General features: G+C 51.3%; 1 protein-coding gene across 1 annotated transcript in view; it reads left to right on the top strand.

Annotated features, from left to right (window-relative positions):
• Positions 1 to 17740, top strand: part of MAP3K14 (mitogen-activated protein kinase kinase kinase 14) — a 46496-nt gene extending 28756 nt beyond the window's left edge. The window contains exons 5-16 of the mRNA XM_053568222.1: positions 29 to 799; positions 1617 to 1754; positions 7466 to 7595; positions 7805 to 7936; positions 8409 to 8513; positions 11865 to 12028; positions 12493 to 12643; positions 13875 to 14228; positions 14349 to 14455; positions 14840 to 14984; positions 15812 to 15912; positions 16250 to 17740. Coding sequence (XP_053424197.1) covers positions 29 to 799; positions 1617 to 1754; positions 7466 to 7595; positions 7805 to 7936; positions 8409 to 8513; positions 11865 to 12028; positions 12493 to 12643; positions 13875 to 14228; positions 14349 to 14455; positions 14840 to 14984; positions 15812 to 15912; positions 16250 to 16414 — 2463 coding nt within the window. The 3' untranslated portion in view covers positions 16415 to 17740. The remainder of the gene's footprint in view (positions 1 to 28; positions 800 to 1616; positions 1755 to 7465; positions 7596 to 7804; positions 7937 to 8408; positions 8514 to 11864; positions 12029 to 12492; positions 12644 to 13874; positions 14229 to 14348; positions 14456 to 14839; positions 14985 to 15811; positions 15913 to 16249) is intronic.
• The last annotated feature ends 748 nt before the right edge of the window (positions 17741 to 18488 follow it).

Genomic DNA, 18488 nt, shown 5'->3' with positions numbered 1-18488 from the left:
GGGTCCTGACATTGGTTTTCCCCCACAGGAGGATGAGTCACTACTAGGCACCCCATATATTAGAAATAATCCCCAGTTCACCAAGCCTCTGAAGGAACCAGGCCTTGGCCAGCTCAGTTTTAAGCAGTTTGGCGGGGGCCTACGACCAGCACTGCCTCGATCGGAACTTCACAAACTGATCAGCCCCTTGCAATGTCTGAACCATGTGTGGAAACTCCACTATCCTCAGGACGGAGGCCCCCTGCCCCAGCCTGCTTATCCATTCCCCTACAGCAGACTGCCCCACCCTTTCCCGTTTCACCCTCTCCAGCCCTGGAAACCTCACCCCCTTGAGTCCTTCTTCCTGGGCAAACTGGCCTGTGTGGATAGCCAGCAGCCCCTGCCTGGCCCACACCTGAGCAAACTGGCCTGTATAGATAGCCAGCAGCCCCTGCCTGGCCCACACCTGAGCAAACTGGCCTGTGTAGACAGTCAGAAACCCCTGCCTGGTCCACACCTGAGCAAACTGGCCTGTGTAGACAGTCAGAAGCCCCTACCTGGCCCTCACCTGAGCAAACTGGCCTGTATAGACAGTCAGAAGCCCCTGCCTGACCCATACCTGGAGCCCAGCTATCTGTCTCGTGGCACCCGTGAGAAGTTTTCCGTGGAGGAATACCTGGTACATGCTCTCCAAGGCAGTGTGAGCTCAGGCCACGCCCAGAGCCTGGCCAGCCTGGCCAAGACCTGGTCAGCAGGGGGCTCCAGGCCGCGGGAGTCCAGCCCTGAAACTGAGGACAGCGAGGGCGTCCTGCTTACTGAGGTAACTAATCCTCCAAACACCTGTCCACATCGCTCCCCCAGCACCTCCATTGTGGGAGCCTCAGCTGGGAGTCAAGGAGGAGAGGTGCCCCTCGAAACCCACCAGTCCTCGGGGGGATGCTTTTCTGTCTTTATCAGGTCACTCTTGCCTATAGTGACAAACCAAATAGTAAGACAGTGCTCATTGTGGATGAAAAACAGTCTCTCACTCCACCTCCAGCCTCACTTTTCACAGCCTTTTTAGCTATTTCTATCCTTAGTTCTTCCGGTTGGTTGCCTCACGATTGCTGAGATGTGTGTACTGTGTGAATAACACAGGAATGAGCCAACAGCAATTTGAGATGGGAGACAGGGATTATGTCCTTATTCCCCACCCACTTCCTCCCCTTTTCCTCTGATTCTCTTCCAAATAACTTTAAATGATTTTGCTAAAGTTTAATTTCTGGGTGCTATTCCAGCCACTTTAATATCACCCCTTGATCCCCTGCCTCTGTCCTCTGTTCCTCCTCCCTTTCTTCTGGCTTCTAACTTAGGTTATATTTTTTCATTGCCAGGTTTGTTGGCAATTCCATTTCTGTCCCACAATCACAGGCATGGAAAAAGGTTTGGCTGGCCTAGGGATTGGCCGACCTCAGGCAGCCCATGAACCTCTCCTTTGCCTTCTGTGGTCCTGCCCCCATCAAAGCCCTGCCTTAGACCCAGGGGCATCCGGTTGTGAGGGCTCAGCTCAGCAGCCTTAGTGAGGACAACAAGAGACTTTGTCCCTCCTTCTGCTGTCCTGGACACTGAAACTGGCCTCTCCCTCCTGCCAACCCCAGAAACTCAAGCCAGTGGATTATGAGTACCGAGAAGAAGTCCACTGGGCCATGCACCAGCCCTGCCTGGGTAGAGGCTCCTTCGGAGAGGTACACAGGATGGAAGACAAGCAAACTGGCTTCCAGTGTGCTGTCAAAAAGGTATGCCATGGCTCAGGGGCTGAAGAGGGAAAGCAGGCAGGGCCTCTGGTGCATTTCCTCTGCTTTCTGTCAAAGACAGTCACAGGGTGGCTATGAGCTATTGCTATTGCTAGCTGCCCTGGGTCAGCTGGAAGTGGAAGGGAGCAGTCTGTCACATGTCCTGGCCTGGTTGCTGCCCTTGGTATGCATGTGTGTGTGAGCCAGTGGGAGAGGGAGCACACTTGGTGTGGATATGGCCTGAGCCCTTAGGGGCAAGTCAGGACCTGGAAGATGGTTGGATCATTATGAAATCCATGCTGAACTAAAGTCCCTAAGCCACACAACAGGTGCCCCATACCTGGACGAGACGGCGGTATGAGCAGTAACCCTCCCCCACCAGGGGGCTCCTGAGGAGACTGCACACTTTGGGAGTTAGATCTGCTTTGACTTTGAGCTCCACTTCCTATCAGCCAGGTACAATACACTCCCGTGAGATAGACCTTATGAGGAAGTGAAACTTATCAAGAGATTAAGTAACTGGCCCAGTTGCAGAACCAGAATTCAGACCCAGGTTTGTCCCACCCTAGAGTTTGACTTAGAACCACTCTTCAGGAAAAGGCAGAAGAGAAGATTGACTTGTCCTAGGGTTTTGATTACGGGCAGAAGATATGAGTCACCTTTCCCACCCCTTCATCTCAGTTAAAACTGGAGACCAGAGAGAATAGTGTATCTTGCCCAAGGCCACACCGCTGGGCCTGGAGCTGAGGCCTCCTTTGAGACCACACTGTCCAGGCCCAGCGTGAGAAGCAACGGCAGTAGCAGGCCCACAGGCTAACCGGTAGCATCGTTTCCCTACCCCTAACTCTCAGCTGCCCATTAATGCCAGCCACTTTGTCCCTGGCCAAACTCTTAGCCTCAAAGCTAGCACCTGGATCTCAGACACATTTCTGTGGACCATTGTCTTGGTCCCTTGAGCAGGGTGAAATAAGCCCAGAGGTGGACCTTGTTTCCAGTAGCTTATGGAAAGATACTCATCCCCAAAAGGAAAGGGACCAAATACAGGTGGGTTGAGCATCCCAAATCCAAAAATTCAAAATGCTCCAAATTCAAAACGGTTTTGAACACCAAAATGATGTTCAGAAGAAATGCACACTGGGACATTTTGAATTTCTGAATTAAGGATGCTCAACTGGTAAGTATAACACAAACATTCCAAAATTTGAAAAAAATCTAAAATCCAAAACACTTCTAGTCCCACCCATTTCAGATAAAGGACACTCAACCCAGACCAGACTGGCCCAGCATACTCAGGCCCCATGCAGAATAAACACAGCCATCTTGGCGCCTATAGCTCAAGCAGCCAGGGCGCCAGCCACATACACCAAAGCTGGTGGGTTCAAATCCAGCCCGGGCCTGCCAAACAACAATGACAACTGCTACCAAAAAATAGCCGGGCATTGCGGCAGGCACCTATAGTCCCAGCTACTTCGGAGGCTAAGGCAAGAGAATTGCTTAAGCCCAAGAGTTTGAGGTTGCTGTGAGCTGTGACACCACAGCACTCTACCAAGGGCGACAGCTTGAGAGTCTGTCTCAAAAAAAAAAAAAAAAAGGAAAAAAAGGAGTGAACACTACCACCACTGTCATGGGTGCCTGTGGCCTTAAGGGGTGAGGATGCAACTGTGATGTGAATAAACCTGGAATTTGAACTAGGGCCAGAGGGGTGGGTCAAGGGAGGGGACTACCTGTAGGTATTACCCCAAAGTTTAGATGCACTGTGACAAATGAACAAGCTCCACCCTCATCACCCCCCACCAATAGAATCACGTGCTGAGTGTGTGCTGAGTTCTTGCCAGCCTTGATCTTAATCTTCCACTTGGATGTCAAGGCCACGTGCCTGCCCCCGCTCAGCTGCAATTCTCCTCCCCAGGCTACCGGAGAAGGTTCAGCTGTCCCTCCTGAGAAGTGGTGGGAGGAGGGCGAGAGAGTGTGAAGTGTCCTAGAGATGGGCACCCAGTGCTGGGAGCTTAGTCACTGGGCTTCTCAGCTGTTCCCCTGCTGAGGTCCTGAGAGTCCTGGGCAACAAGGTAAACAACCCTAATATAGTGGAAGAGGACAAATTCTCCATTTCTCACCCCACCCCTCACAAGGCAGTTGGGAAAGCTCCAAACACAAGGCATGAACTTCCCAGCACCAGAGCTGGCCACTCTCAGAACCACCTGCTTGCCACCTAGGGGCACTCTGGAGACGGCCCCTCGGCAGCCCACACAGCTGCTATTGGTTGGGCAGATGGCCCCTCCTTTCTCTCAAGGCAGTGATATCCTTTAGGATTTTCAGCTGGAAGATTACATGAGCAGCAGTCCTTGGATTAAGGGGTAGGGACTGGGAGGTGGGCCAGGGATCAGAGGTCAGGCTGCATAGGGTCAGAGCAAGTCATGCTCTTTAGTGTCCCCCAGGGAGAATCCAGCTTGTGCAGTATCACCAAGGGGTGCCAGCACTCCCTTGGTCCTCCTTCTAGAACACCCTTGCCCAGATACTGATTGCCCATGGGTCCAGGGTTTAATCTAGGGTTTTTTTTTTTTAATTTAATCTTTTAATTGCAAACAGATACCAATTGATTATAAAAGAATTCAAGTGATACCCCCAAAAGCTAAAATTTCCCTGTTCCCCACTTCTATCAGAGGTAACTGTCCTTTGTCATAAATCTTTTTTTAGACTTTTTATGAATATAAGAACATGTAGTTGTTTCTTTTATAAAAATGACATCCAGCGGGATGTGGTGGTTCACGCCTATAATCCTAACACTGTGAGGCTGAGGCAGGAAGATCAATTGAGGTTAGGAGTTCAAGACCAGCCTGAGCAAAGCAAGACCCCATCTCTACTAAAAATAGAAAAATTAGTCAGCTGTGGTGGTGCACACCTATAGTCTCAGCTATTCGGGAGGCTGAGGCAGGAGGATCACTTGAGCCTGGGATTTTGAGATTGCTGTGAGTTAGGTTAAGACCATGCACTCGGGTGGCGCCTGTGGCTCAGTGAGTAGGCCGCCGGCCCCATATACCGAGGGTGGTGGGTTCAAACCCAGCCCTGGCCAAACTGCAACAAAAAAAAAATAGCCGGGCATTGTGGCGGGCGCCTGTAGTCCCAGCTACTCGGGAGGCTGAGGCAAGAGAATCATGTAAGCCCAAGAGCTGGAGGTTGCTGTGAGCCGTGTGACGCCATGGCACTCTACCGAGGGTGGTAAAGTGAGACTCTGTCTCTACAAAAAAAAAAAGACCATGCACTCTACCCTGGGTGACAGAGCAAGACTGTCTCAAAAAAAAAAAAGATCCTATTGGAAATTATTCTGTACCATGTTCTTTTCATGTAATGGTATATCCTGGACAGATTTCCTTATTGGTACATACATATACATCTCTCTTGTGCTTTTTAACAGCTAATGTAGAAATTCTTATTCTGGTTAGTGGATAGATTCATAGGATCCATGAATTTGGGGAACTTTATTCAAAAATGTGTGTTGTGTGTATGGGCATGCACACATTTTTGGTGGAGAAGAGTCCTTATAATTTACCGGATTCTCAAAGGGGTCACTGGCCCAAAGAAAGTTAAGAACCATTCATTTTAGAACATCTGGCTTGCTCATGGCATTTTGGGAGCCACCTTTTGGCTCTGCCACTAATCTAGAATACTATGGCCCTGGCCAAGCTGTCACCAAGCACCTACTCTATGCCAACCTCTGTAGGGCCTGGGGACAGAGATGTGGAATTCACAGATTTCTTCTGACTCGAAGAAATTCGAGTTGTAATGGGGATAGACATTTATATAGGATACAGGTGAACAGCCTTTAGCCCTGAACACATGTTTAGATTGAAAAGGGAGCAAGGACAACGAGGAGAATATTCTCATCACAACCTCGGTGGTGATGAGAAAATGAGGGGACCTCTAATATTTACTGGACAGCTCTGTGCTCGGCACTGTGTTAGTCCCTTTCTCATAGTTTATATTCCTGGTATCTTCAAAAGCACTTAGAAAATTGCAAGTGTCCCTTTTTACTGATGGAATAAAATAGATAATACTAAAAAAAAAAAAAAAACAAGAGGGGAGAGTTCAGGTGGTCCCCATGTCAAGCATGCAGGCAGCTTGGAGGAGGGAAGCAGCTCCGGATTGGGCAGTAGCGATGGCTGACTGTGCTTCTGCCTGGGGATGCGACCTCCTGAGCAAAGGCACAGCAGCTGAGCCAGAAAGGCCTGCAGGAGGTCAAATGGCCGGCAGCCCTGGAGTTGAGCTTCATAAAGATAAATCATCAGAAGGAACGTAGTGTGACTAGATGTTGAAGCTGAACTGTCTCTAGCTGGTAGTTTACATGGTGTGAGTGTGGCTGTCCCCTCAAAATATCCATTTAGTGTCCTTCTGAGTTCTCTGTGGTGTCCTAGGGTGCTTTAGCTCACAATCCCAGATGGTGATGTTATAGACCCTGGCTAGGGCCAGTCCTATTAGTTAATTAGTTCCCACTCCGATTCAAGGGCCTTTTTAGAGCGGGAAACACTGACAGAGTCAAAGTTCATGGGAGGTTATTGACCAAACTAGATATTAAGTAACCAGAAGACACGCATTTTCCACTAATAGGCAAAAGTCCAAAAGCCCCGCATGGGCAGAGCTCCTGTTTGCCAAGTCAGCAAATCTCCAAAGGAAATTCTGGGAGGTCCCTGATCCATCTCGCCAGGCCGCTTCTCTTACTACTGGCGCCCCCTGGCGATGCCACTCAAGGCTTGCATGAAAACTGGCAGAGAGGAAGGTCCAGTGTTCATTAAGAAGCCTGTTTAGGTGGTGCCTATAGCTCAGTGTGTAGGGCTCCGGCCACATAAACCAAGGCTGGCGGGTTCGAACCCAGCCTGGGTCAGCTAAACAACAATGAAAATTGCAACAGAAAAACAACTGAGACTCTCTGTCTCAAAAAAAGTCCATTTAATCCTCCACTCTTCTTTGAGCTGGAGGAAGTGGGGTACTAGCTCTTCCTGAGTTCCAACTAGTGCGCCTTCCAAATCTTCACCCCATCCAAGAGCAGACACCACTGCCCCACCTTTTGCATTGGAAACACATGTTGATGAGAATTATGCTGCCTTGTTCAAGATGTTTGTATCTTAGGCCTAATTCTTCCCACCAAGCTGCTGGTCTCTATAGGAAGGAGTAAATGATCCTAGACCTGCCTTGTCCAAACCCCTTCCAGAAGCCTCTTTATGTGCACAGGTGTGGGGAAACAGCTGCAAACACAATAAACAGCACCCTGTCTACTTGAACACTTTAGTCTTCCGGGAGAGACCAATATAGTAGGAGTTAAGACAATGCTGGGAGAAACCCAGATTCTGAAGGTAGATGTTAATAAATAAAAGGCCCAAAATAAATAAATAAATAAAAGGCCCATATCCTATTGCCAGACATTTGGGCTGGGTAAAATAAATGTTCAATGTTTGGCAGATTTGAGAGTGGGCAGCATTCCAGGAGCCTGAATAAGGAATGTAGTTTTTGTGTGACTATGAGTGACTTTGCACATAGTCAGCACTGCAGAACTTTAATAAAGTACAAGAACTTGTCCCCGACACCAAGAGCATGGGGTACACTATTTAGTCTGTGAGGGTCCAGCAGGCCACCAGGCCAGGCACTGGGAACACCAGGCTTCTGACAGGGAACCAGCCCTGTTGCCCTCACCCTGACTCAAAGCCACCCCTGGGCCCTTTCAGGTACGGGTTGAAGTGTTTCGCGCAGAGGAGTTGATGGTATGTGCAGGGTTGACCTCACCCAGAATTGTCCCTTTGTATGGAGCTGTGAAGGAAGGTCCTTGGGTTAACATCTTCATGGAGCTGCTAGAAGGTAAGGAGCCAGATCCCATTCTCCCTGAGAATTTAGGGCTGAGAGTTTCCCCCAGTCTTGCCCAGATTGGCCTTGGTAGCCGATCAATTTGTTTTTAACCTCTTGACCCTATGACATCTGCAGGGCAGGCCTGCTTTCCCACCACCTGCTCTTGGCTGGCTTTGAGGCCTGGGAAAGCCCCATGTAAAAACTGGCCATTGGTCTCCTAGGTGGCTCACTGGGCCAGCTGATAAAGCAGAAGGGCTGTCTGCCGGAGGACCGAGCTCTTTACTACCTGGGCCAGGCCCTGGAGGGACTGCAGTACCTCCACACACGAAGAATTCTGCATGGAGATGTCAAAGGTGAGGCTCAGGGCCCCATGGCCCTGGTCCCCAGTGGGCTCTTCCCTCACACCATCCTGCCTCGTCTCCTCCAACTTCTTCTGGGCCCTCCCTGCTCATCTCTAGCAGGGCCTGAGTCAGGCTGACAGGGCTGTGCGCAGTGGGGAGGTAATGTTCTGTAAGCCCTCAGACTGGCACTGTGGTTTCTAGTGGATGGTACCCACAAAGAACCCTGGCGAAGGGCTGGGGCAGCACCCCAGGAAGTAAACCCTGCTCCTGTCCCCTCACCTCAGAAATCCTGTCTGCTGCCTGCCTCTACCCTGTGCCCATTCCCTCCTCCCTTCTTCCATGACTAATGAAACTAATCAGAAGCAGCAGCTGCTGTGTAGGGACAGCCAAAAAGTTGCCTCACTGGAGGCCAAGCCAAGCCAGGGTGGGCTGGGGCCTGACATGACTCACCTATTCCTCTTCCTCCCTGGTGTTGGCATGACAGCTGACAACATGCTCCTGTCCAGCGACGGGAGCCGTGCAGCCCTCTGCGACTTTGGCCATGCCATGTGCCTTCAACCTGATGGCCTGGGGAAGACCTTGATCACAGGTAAGGGCCCCCACTGTCCCTCCCCACAATGCACTAGCCACATGCCTTCCATGCTTTCCACAGTGGGATTAAGAGATGCCAGCACTTTATGTCTATCCATGTATTTAAGCCCTGCAACCACCCTGGATGATTATGAGGCTTTTGTTGTTAGTGTAAATATGATATTGGATGTCAGGTGATTTTTTTTTTCTGGTTTCTTTGAGGTAGAGTCTCTCTCTTATCACCCAAGCTGGAATGCAGTGGCCTGATCATAGCTCACTGCAACCTTCAACTCCTAGGCTCAAGCGATCCTCCAGCCTCAGCCTCCCAGGGAGCTGGGACTACAGTCACTTGCCACCACCATGCTCAACTAATTCTTCTATTTTTTTCAGAGACAGAGTCTTACTTTGCTCTGGCTGGTCTCACATTCCTAAACTCAAGCAGTCCTCCCACCTCAGCCTCCCAGTGTGCTAGGATTATAGGCATTAGCCACCACGCTCACCCCAGGTACTCGTTTCTGATACTCTTCTCATAAGGAAGAGAATGGAAAGACGGGGTGACTCTCCCTAGGTTCCAGGCCTTCTGTCTTGGAGCCCCTATGCCCTCCCCTGTGCCTCATTTTGTGTGGCCTTTTCAGGGGAGCTGGTCTGGGTCCCTAGCTATCCTACCTCTCTGACCATAGCGGGCCAGAAGCACAGTGGGCAGGCTATCCAAGAGGCCTGGGCTCTGTAGCTAATGAAATATACATTTTTAACTCCTCTTTTTTAATTATTAGAATAATCCGGCTCAGCACCTGTAGTTCAGCAGCTAGGGCGCCAGCCACATACACCGGAGCTGCGGGTTCAAACCCAGCCTGGGCCTGCCAAACAACGATAACTACAACCAAAAAATATCTGGGCATTGTGGTGGCACCTGTAGTCCCAACTACTTGGGAGGCTGAGGCAAGAGAATCGCTTTAGCCAAACAGTTTGAGGTTGCTATGAGCTATGATGCCACAGCACTCCAACTAGGGCAACATAGTGAGACTCTGTCTCAAAAACAAACAAACAAACCGGGTAGCACCTGTGGCTCAAAGGAGTAGGGCGCCGGCCCCATATGCCAGAGATGGCGGGTTTAAACGGGCCCCAGCCAAAAACTGCAAAAAAAAAAAACCTATCCCCAATGTGAAATATTTGGCTAGTACAGAGTGAAGCATATAAAAAAGGAGGAAGAAAAGAATTCTGGCCATTCGTCTTGCCCAGAAAGATAATCATGAATATTTTATCATAGATAATTCTATTGTTTTTTCCTGGGCCTAGTTAAAGGCTATTATAACACAATTTTGTGCCCTGCCTTTTTCATTTATGGCATTAAACATAAAATGATTTCATTTTGACCAAAGGAAAACAAACTTTCAAAAGTATCTGCTTGTGTATTGTTAAAGGGCACAATTGTGTTGGTTAATCTTGAAGCCATAAATTGAACATGGGCAACCTGACTTCCACCTTAAAATAACTTTAGTGGGTTTTGTTTTTTGAGACAGAGTCTCAAGCTGTCGCCCTGGGTAGAGTGCGTGGCATCACAGTTCACAGCACCTCCAATTCCTGGGCTTAAGCAATTCTCTTGCCTCAGTCTCCCAAGTAGCTGGGACTACAGGCACCCACCACAATACCTGGCTAATTTTTTTTTTTTTTTTTTGGTTGTAGCTGTCATTGTTGTTTGGCAGGCCCAGGCTGGATTTGAACCCTTCAGCTCTGTTGTATGTGGCTGGTGCCTTAGCCACTTAAGCTATAGGTGCTGAGCCAAGTTTGTTGGTTTTTTTTTTTCCTTATTATAAAAATAATACTTTTTCTAATGTTTTTTGAAGTAGAGCTAAGCAAAAAAGTCTTAAATAGGGCGGCGCCTGTGGCTCAGTGAGTAGAGTGCCGGCCCCATATGCCGAGGGTGGCGGGTTCAAACCCAGCCCCGGCCAAATTGCAACAAAAAAAAAAAAAAAAATAGCCGGGCGTTGTGGCAGGCGCCTGTAGTCCCAGCTGCTCGGGAGGCTGAGGCAAGAGAATCGCATAAGCTCAAGAGTTAGAGGTTGCTGTGAGCTGTGTGATGCCACGGCACTCTACCTGAGGGCGGTATGTGAGACTCTGTCTCTACAAAAAAAAAAAAAAAGTCTTAAATACAAATCAACAGGAGGAAAAAAAACACCGTTAACATCCGCCATCAAGCTTTCTAGTCTTCTATGCATAAAAGCTTTTTATTATGGGTTTTTTGTTTTTTTTTACTTATTAATATTTCAGGACTATCATACCAGTAATTTTTGTTTTCTATAACTTAAATTTCATTGTCCAGACCCTTTCCTTTTCCTGTTTTTTGTTATTTATTTATTTATTTGAGACAGAGTCTCACTATGTCACCCTGGGTAGATTGCCATGGCGTCACAACTCACAGCATCCTCAAACTCTTGGGCTTAAGTGATTCTCTTGCCTCAGCCTCCCAAGTAGCTGGGACTACAGGTACCTGCCACAACGCCCGGCTATTTTTTTGTTGTTGCAGTTGTCATTGTTGTTCAGCTGGCCTGGGCCAGGTTCGAACCTGCCAGCCTGGGTTTATGTGGCCAGTGCCTTACCCACTGAGCTATGGGCATCGCCCTCCCTTCCCATTTTTTTTTTTTTTTTTTTTGTAGAGACAGAGTCTCACTTTATTGCCCTCGGTAGAGTGCCGTGGCGTCACACAGCTCACAGCAACCTCCAACTCCTGGACTTAGGCGATTCTCTTGCCTCAGCCTCCCGAGTAGCTGGGACTACAGGCGCCGGCCACAACGCCCGGCTATTTTTTGGTTGCAGTTTGGCCAGGGCTGGGTTTGAACCCGCCACCCTCTGTATATGGGGCCGGCGCCCTGCTCACTGAGCCACAGGCGCTGCCCCCCTTTCCCATTTTTAAAAAGTACTTTAGGCCAGGTGTGGTCTTTCATGCCCATAATCCTAGCACTTTGGGAAGCCAAAGTGAGAGGATGGGGTGACCCCAAGAGTTGGAGGTTGCAGGGAGCTATGATGACACCACTGTACTCTAGGTCAGGCAACAGCACAAGATAGTTTCAAAACAGAGGAAGGAAGGGGAGGGGGGGAGGGAGGGAGGAAGAGAAAGAAAAACCAGCACTTTAAGGGTTTAGTTCAAAGGGCAGAGCCCATGTCATGGATGATCCTTCTTTATATGTGTCCCCGGCAGAGTCCCTGGCTTAGCCCGTCCCCAGCAGAGTTTGACTTAGAGGTTTTGTTTCTGCATTTAAAATTCTTTAACAGAGATAAATTCAGGGTGCACCAAGAATTAGCTGGGGTGGGCATTGGCGAGGCTCTTGTCCATCAGAGTTCACAGTGACTTTCCGTCTCACCCACTTCTCAGGGGACTATATCCCCGGCACGGAGACACACATGGCTCCCGAGGTGGTACTGGGCAAGCCCTGCGATGCCAAGGTGGACATCTGGAGCAGCTGCTGCATGATGCTGCACATGCTCAACGGCTGCCACCCTTGGACACAGTACTTCCGGGGGCCGCTCTGCCTCAAGGTCAGTGACAGGCCTGGGGCAGCCAGGAGGGGGAAGCCTGCAGGGCCCTGGAGTGCAGGCTGCAGGCACATGTGAGCAGGGGAGGCTTCATTATGTATATGAGATTCTGATAAAAATACTTGCCACCCAAAACTGGGGCCCAAGGGGAAATCCCAGCTGAGGCACTCAGGTTGGTGGCAGGTGAGAGCTCTCTTCTGGCCATACCTGGGCCACCTCCACCTGCCTCCTGACAGGCTGGGCCTAGACACTATGGCGTCTTGCTGCCTGGGTCTGGCCTGTCTCATCTGGATCCTTTTCTAGATAAAGTGCCAGCCCTCACTCTAGTCCATGCTTCTCCATTTTTTGTGACAGACCTCAACACAGCCTAAGGAGATAGAGGGAAGGGGCAGAAAGCAAGAACAGGAAGCCGGGTACAGGGGAATGAGGGGGAAGCAGGCCTTACCTATTGCCTTTTGCTCCACCAGATAGCCAGTGAGCCTCCGCCTGTGAGGGAGATCCCACCCTCCTGCGCCCCTCTCACCGCCCAGGCCATCCAAGAGGGGCTGAGGAAAGAGCCCATCCACCGGGCATCTGCAGTGGAGCTGGGGGAGAAGGTCAGCCAGGCGCTGCAGCAAGGTGAGAGCCCCCAGCAGGCAGACAGCCATGTGCCCAAAGAGGTGGCAGGGTAAAGTATTCACCCTTTCAGACCCTTGTTTCCCCACCTAAAGTATGAGGACACCAGTTGGGGAGATTGTAGTGATGTGAATACAAGGCCTAGTGCTGGCCCTTGATGCAGAGGCAGTACCCCAGAAATGTGGGAAAGGGTTATACATGTAAAGGGGGCTCAAACTTATTAGGAATCGGATTACAAAATAAAGGCAGATACCACTCCATGGCCATTTGACTAGGAAAAAGCAAATAGTTGGTAGCACCAAAGTTGGTGAGGATGTGGGGCAGTCAGAGCCTGGAGGCACCAGTGGGGGCAACATGGAGAAGGCTGCAGCCACTCTGGAGGTCACCTGGCCACACTCAGGCTGATATCTGCATGGGACTGAGCTCCATTTCTGGGTGCGCTGCCAAAGGAGCTCCCCCAGATCCATAAAGGAGCACACCAGAGGGCGTACACTGCAGCTTCGTTTGTGGGAGTGGAGAGGCAGACAGTAGGGGTGCCCCAGGGAGCACCCAGCAGCAGTCATAAAGCCAAATCATAAAGCCACAGTGCTGAGGAGCCAACAGAACAAAATCTAGAGCATATTTTTTTTTGTAAATTAAAAATTGATAAATGAAAAGACCACACATTTTGCAGGAATACAATTAAAAAGTAATGGGGATGGGAAGTAATACATTGAACACAATAGAATGTCACCTGAGGGGTGGGCAGGGAAAGGGCAGTGGTTATAGGAATGAAAATAAATAAAACCAATAACAAGGATGGCCTCCAGGCTGAACTGCCCTCCCACCCCTGCCCATGCACACACAAAAAAATGATGCACTTAAGAGGCACCAACTGTCGTCATGGGGTCGCAGAGGTGGCCAGTCAGGGAGGCCAGTTTTCCTGGGAACTCTGAGTTGGTGTTGCCTCAGAGCTGTTTTTAAGTTTTCTCCTTCCTATTAATGAAGTCCCTCTCCAGAACTGTTTTTATAGTTTTTGAATTTGCTACTGATACCTAGAAGGAAAATGGGATGAAAGAACAAAATACAGTCCTATACCTGTTATATGTGATCATCCTAAATTGTCTCCCATAGTGATCCCAGCAGGGTCCCCTGTCTGCCCCCCTCTAGCTCTCCTCCACTGGGAAGGGACCCTTCTTTTTCTGGCGTCTGTGTGCGACACAGTCCCATCTCACTTGTGTTCTCTTTTTCATAGTGGGAGGTCTGAAGAGCCCTTGGAGGGGAGAATATAAAGAACCAAGACACCCACCACCAAACCAAGCCATTCAACACCAGACCCTACATGCCCAGCCAAGGGAGATCTCACCAGGGCACACAGGGCCCCAGCCAGCTGAAGACGCAACAGCCAGGGCCCCTCAGCTTCAGCCTCCTCTGCCACCAGATCCCCCAGAGCCGAACAAGTCTCCAACCTTGCCCTTGAGCAAGGAGGAGTCTGGGATGTGGGAACCCTTGCCTCTGTCGTCCCTGGACCCAGCCCTTGCCAGAAACCCCAGCTCGCCAGAGCGGAGAGCAGCCTTCCCTGAGCAAGAGCTGCAGCAACTGGAAATAGGTAGGGGCCACTGCAGCTGTAGCCCTCAGCCCCCACCCAGGGCAGGGACAGAGTGTGGGAGGACCCCAACCAGCCAGCCAGCCTCCTCAGGCCTTTCAGTGTATTTACTTCTCCCTACAGAATTATTCCTGAACAGCCTGTCCCAGCCATTTTCTCTGGAGGAGCAGGAGCAGATTCTTTCCTGCCTCAGCATCGACAGCCTCTCCTTGTCAGATGATAGTGAGAAGGTGAGTCTGCCATGGCTCTAGGGATGTGGCTTTCCCAGCCCTGACACAGAGCATGTGGTATTGTGTGCAGCTGTGAAGGGGCTGTGTGAGTCATGGGTGAAGGGAGGGTGGTAGGGGGTCACCCCTTCCTGCTGGGACTGGTCCACACTGGGGTACATAGGGCAGATCATGGTTTCCCATTTTCAGTACTCCTGGGAATTAGGGAATGTGTTTAGCTACTGGGGAGAGTGGGGGATAGGCCTTGGTCCCCACAGAAGTACTCCTCACACTCCCCTAGCAGGGGCCATGAGCAGCTCCTCATCCAGGAGTAGACACAAGGCCCCTTTGCCCCAGTGAGATCAAAGCCAGGGATGGTGGCCTGAGTCTGTGCCCCTTTTGTTTCAGAACCCATCAAAGGCCTCACAGAGCTCAAGGGACACACTGAGTTCCGGGGTACACTCCTGGAGCAGCCAAGCAGAGGCTCGGAGCTCTAGCTGGAACATGGTGCTGGCCCGAGGACGGCCCACTGACACCCCAAGCTACTTCAATGGTATAGTCCCCACAGCAGCTGACCTGCCCGAGACTAAGGAGTAGTTGAGGGGGTCATGTCCCCCTTCCCCTGGCACAGTGGGAAAAGGGAAAGGAAGGCACCTGGGCCCATAAGCCTCTCCTGATGGGGCACTGAAGGACCAGAAGGCCCATGAGCCTAGGGAGGAGAGCAGTCCGTCACAGCCTGGAGTAAGAAACTGGGTGATTAATGGCTTCTAAAGGGAAAAAAGAACAGGACCCAGAAGCATTTTAATCAAGAACTTGGCAATAAGTTTGTTAGGATCCTTCTCTGGGATTTGAAGTCAGAAGATGATAAAGACAACATATAATTTCTTAATTTCCAAGCTTGGTTGCATAGGTTATGTAGTGATTTTGCCAGAATAAGGGCTTTGTTAGGTGTCCTGGCCCTTCATTAGCTTCCTGGCCCTCCCCGGGGCTAGCAGTACTCATGGCATCAGGCCCCCATGATCTGGCCAAAGGCTACTTCAGCTCAGGGGACAAAGTTCCCACAATCTCATTTCAGAATCTTTGTGTTCAGTTCCTTTCTGCTTTGCATCCAGGTTGGGATTCTATTCCCTAAGGAGCCAACCTTAGCTAATGGCAATGTGCAGGCAAATTCCAGGCTTTGACAGCCAGGAAGAATTCACGGATGTATAATATTAGGGCTGCTCCAGCCTAAATTTCATCTCTGCTGCTTCATCACAGCCAAACCTCCCCTCTAAATAGAGCAGAGTGACTCAAGTAAAGGTTCCTTCAGCCCCTGACAGGATCCTGCTCCTTATGGAGCTAGCAGCCACTGTCCTGACTGTCACCCTGCCTGCTTTCTAGGCGTGAAAGTCCAAATACAGTCTCTCAATGGTGAGCACCTGCACATCCGAGAGTTCCACCGGGTCAAGGTGGGAGACATCGCAACTGGCATCAGCAGCCAGGTAAGGGGACAGGTACACATGTAGGGGCAGACTCCCCAGAAGCCAGAATACCTGGCCCTGCCCTCCAGGAAGATGGCTTTTGCATAGAAGAAATGGCACCTGAGGGAACAGTTGGACATGGCTTCAGATGTCTCCGAGGGTTTCAGGGCAAGACTGACGATGGTGATTGAGGGGTTCTCAGGACCCATACTTGGGCCAGGCAGATTTTCCAAGACCTCAGAATGATAGGCAGACAGTGCCTTTAGGCCTGCCCACATTGCTGGAGTGGGATGTCTGCACTTCCGGGTGGCTTCTGAGCCCCATGCCACTCTCACTCCCTTGTTTGCTCCACCCACAGATCCCAGCTCCAGCCTTTAGCTTGGTGACCAAAGATGGGGAGCCTGTTCGCTATGACATGGAGGTGCCAGACTCGGGCATTGACCTGCAGTGCACCCTGGCCCCCGATGGCAGCTTCGCCTGGAGCTGGAGAGTCAAGCACGGCCAGCTGGAGAATAGGCCCTAGCCCTACCTCTCACCGCCGGCTCCGCTGTGCCGGCAGCAGCTCCCTAATACCCTGAGACACAGGCTCAGCCTGGGACCAGGGGCGGCAGCAGGGAAGTAGGGGCAAGCAGCACGCCTCTCGGGATTTCCCACCTGAGGCCTGCCCGCCAGGAGAACACTCCGCCCATGTGAGGAGACAAGGGGAAGGCAGGACTCTTCCTCCGGGAATGAAGAGGATCTTCTCTGCCCTGCTCCAGTCAAGTTGGCCTGGCCTGTTTGGATCAGTGACCACTTGCTGGTACTCAGGGGAGAGCAGCTTCTGGCCTGGGTGGCCCCATGGCCACCAGACAGTTGTGAGGGTGTTGAGGGTCTAAGGGCCCATACCACATCTGGTGCAGGACCAGGGCAGCAGGTGTGCCCATCCCTGGGTTCCTAGTCACCTAACTCCCTTTTAGATCTAGGAGGAAAGAATGACTGACACTGGGAAGTCTCCATGGTGAAATACACCACACTTCTCAGGGTGTTGCAACACAGGTCCTGAGTTGAACTCTGGTTCAGCCAGGGACCAAAGAAGGTATTTAAGTGGTTCTTAGTCCCCAGCGTGTGCTCCTGTGCTGCTGGCCCTGCTCCACCCTAGAGCAGCAGGCCCAGCACTGCCACTGACTAGCTGTCACTCAGTTCTCTCATCAGAGAAGGTGAAGGGTGACAGGAATGGTCTGTGGATGAGGCATGACAGATGCTAAAGAAAGCAGAGGGTATAGGTGAGCCTGTGCCCTGGGCCCCACTGTCAATACCCACATGCCAGCTCTCCAGGAGCGCAGCTGGGCATCACACTCCCCCTGCCCTGCCCCTATTGTAGGGCACTGCCAGTGACACTTTGCACTCTTATGACCTCAAAGCACTTTCACAGCCACCCTCTACCAGGGTGGGTCAGTAGGTCCGTGTGAGCACAGCAGACGAGGTGGGGTGAACAGTCGACCTGCCCACGTTTGTGAACCCTTTTCCTGATTTCTCTAAGATGAGCACCCCTTCCTCATTACCCCAGCCCAGCCTCTTATCTGGGGGTCGGGAGAGAAACTGCTCAGGACTCATGTAGCATTAAATCAACTGTGAATCACTGGGGGCAGGAGACACTGAGACTCCTTGGAAGAAGCTCGTCCCCAAGTCTTGCCAAGGCAGCCTGTGTCCAACTGTTTGCATCAAGACAGACTGCTCCCAGGGAGAGACCCCCGCCCAGCATGTAAAGAACTGCAGCCTTGGTACTGCAGAATGGGGGTTGCAGAGAACTCTTTGTTAAGCAATAAAGTTTGGGGTGAAGACAAGTATTTCTAGGTCATGGGTGTCTCCTGCTTGCTCACTAAGTGACTCTTACAGCTGCCTTCCTTTGCCTTCTTGGGATGTTTTCAAGTCTTCCCCTTGTATTGGGCAAGCACTGCTTCAGTACTGCCTGGAGTGAGGCTGCTCTTTCCCACCCCTCCTCCCAGGGATGCTATCCATTCTGACCAGAATGCCCTGCACAGTGGCACAGGGAGGTCCCCAGCCAAACACTGCAGGCCCAGAGAAGGCAGAAGAGACACCAAAGCCTGTACACATTGTGGAACAGCCCAGAACACCAGAGGGACATGAATGGGGCACTGGGCAGTGACCAGGTGTGGGTGGCCCTCCCGCCCCTTGCTCCTGAGGCCTGGTTTCCTGGGAACTACTCTGGGTGTGGGCCTGGACGCCTGCCTCTTCCAGATGTCTGCAGAGTGCCTGCATGGGGTCAAGGATGACTTTCTGGGAATGAGTTCCTTGGTCGTGGGGCAAGGACACACAGGGGGCCTTGTCTAATCTGGCTCCACACCACTGCTGTGCTGAGAGCCGGGAGTGTACCACGTGCGCTTGGGTTGATCCAACAAGTCCTTGTGAGGCTCATGGACCCATGAGGGGGCCGTGGCCTTGTGCCTGCGTGTGCAGGGCAGGTGCACAATCCAGTCCCGCAGGCGCCGGGCTTACCAGTGGCTGCGCTCCTCACGGTTCTGGGCCTGCTGCAGGACCCGAGGGACCCGAGGACTTCGGGTAGGGAGGGGTTCTGGTTGTAGGCCGGCAGCCCTCAG

This window comes from Nycticebus coucang, chromosome 18 (genome assembly GCF_027406575.1).
Source record: "Nycticebus coucang isolate mNycCou1 chromosome 18, mNycCou1.pri, whole genome shotgun sequence".
NCBI lineage: Eukaryota > Metazoa > Chordata > Mammalia > Primates > Lorisidae > Nycticebus > Nycticebus coucang.
The sequence above is the reverse complement of the archived record's forward strand: the minus strand, read 5'-3'. Positions and strand labels throughout refer to the sequence as shown.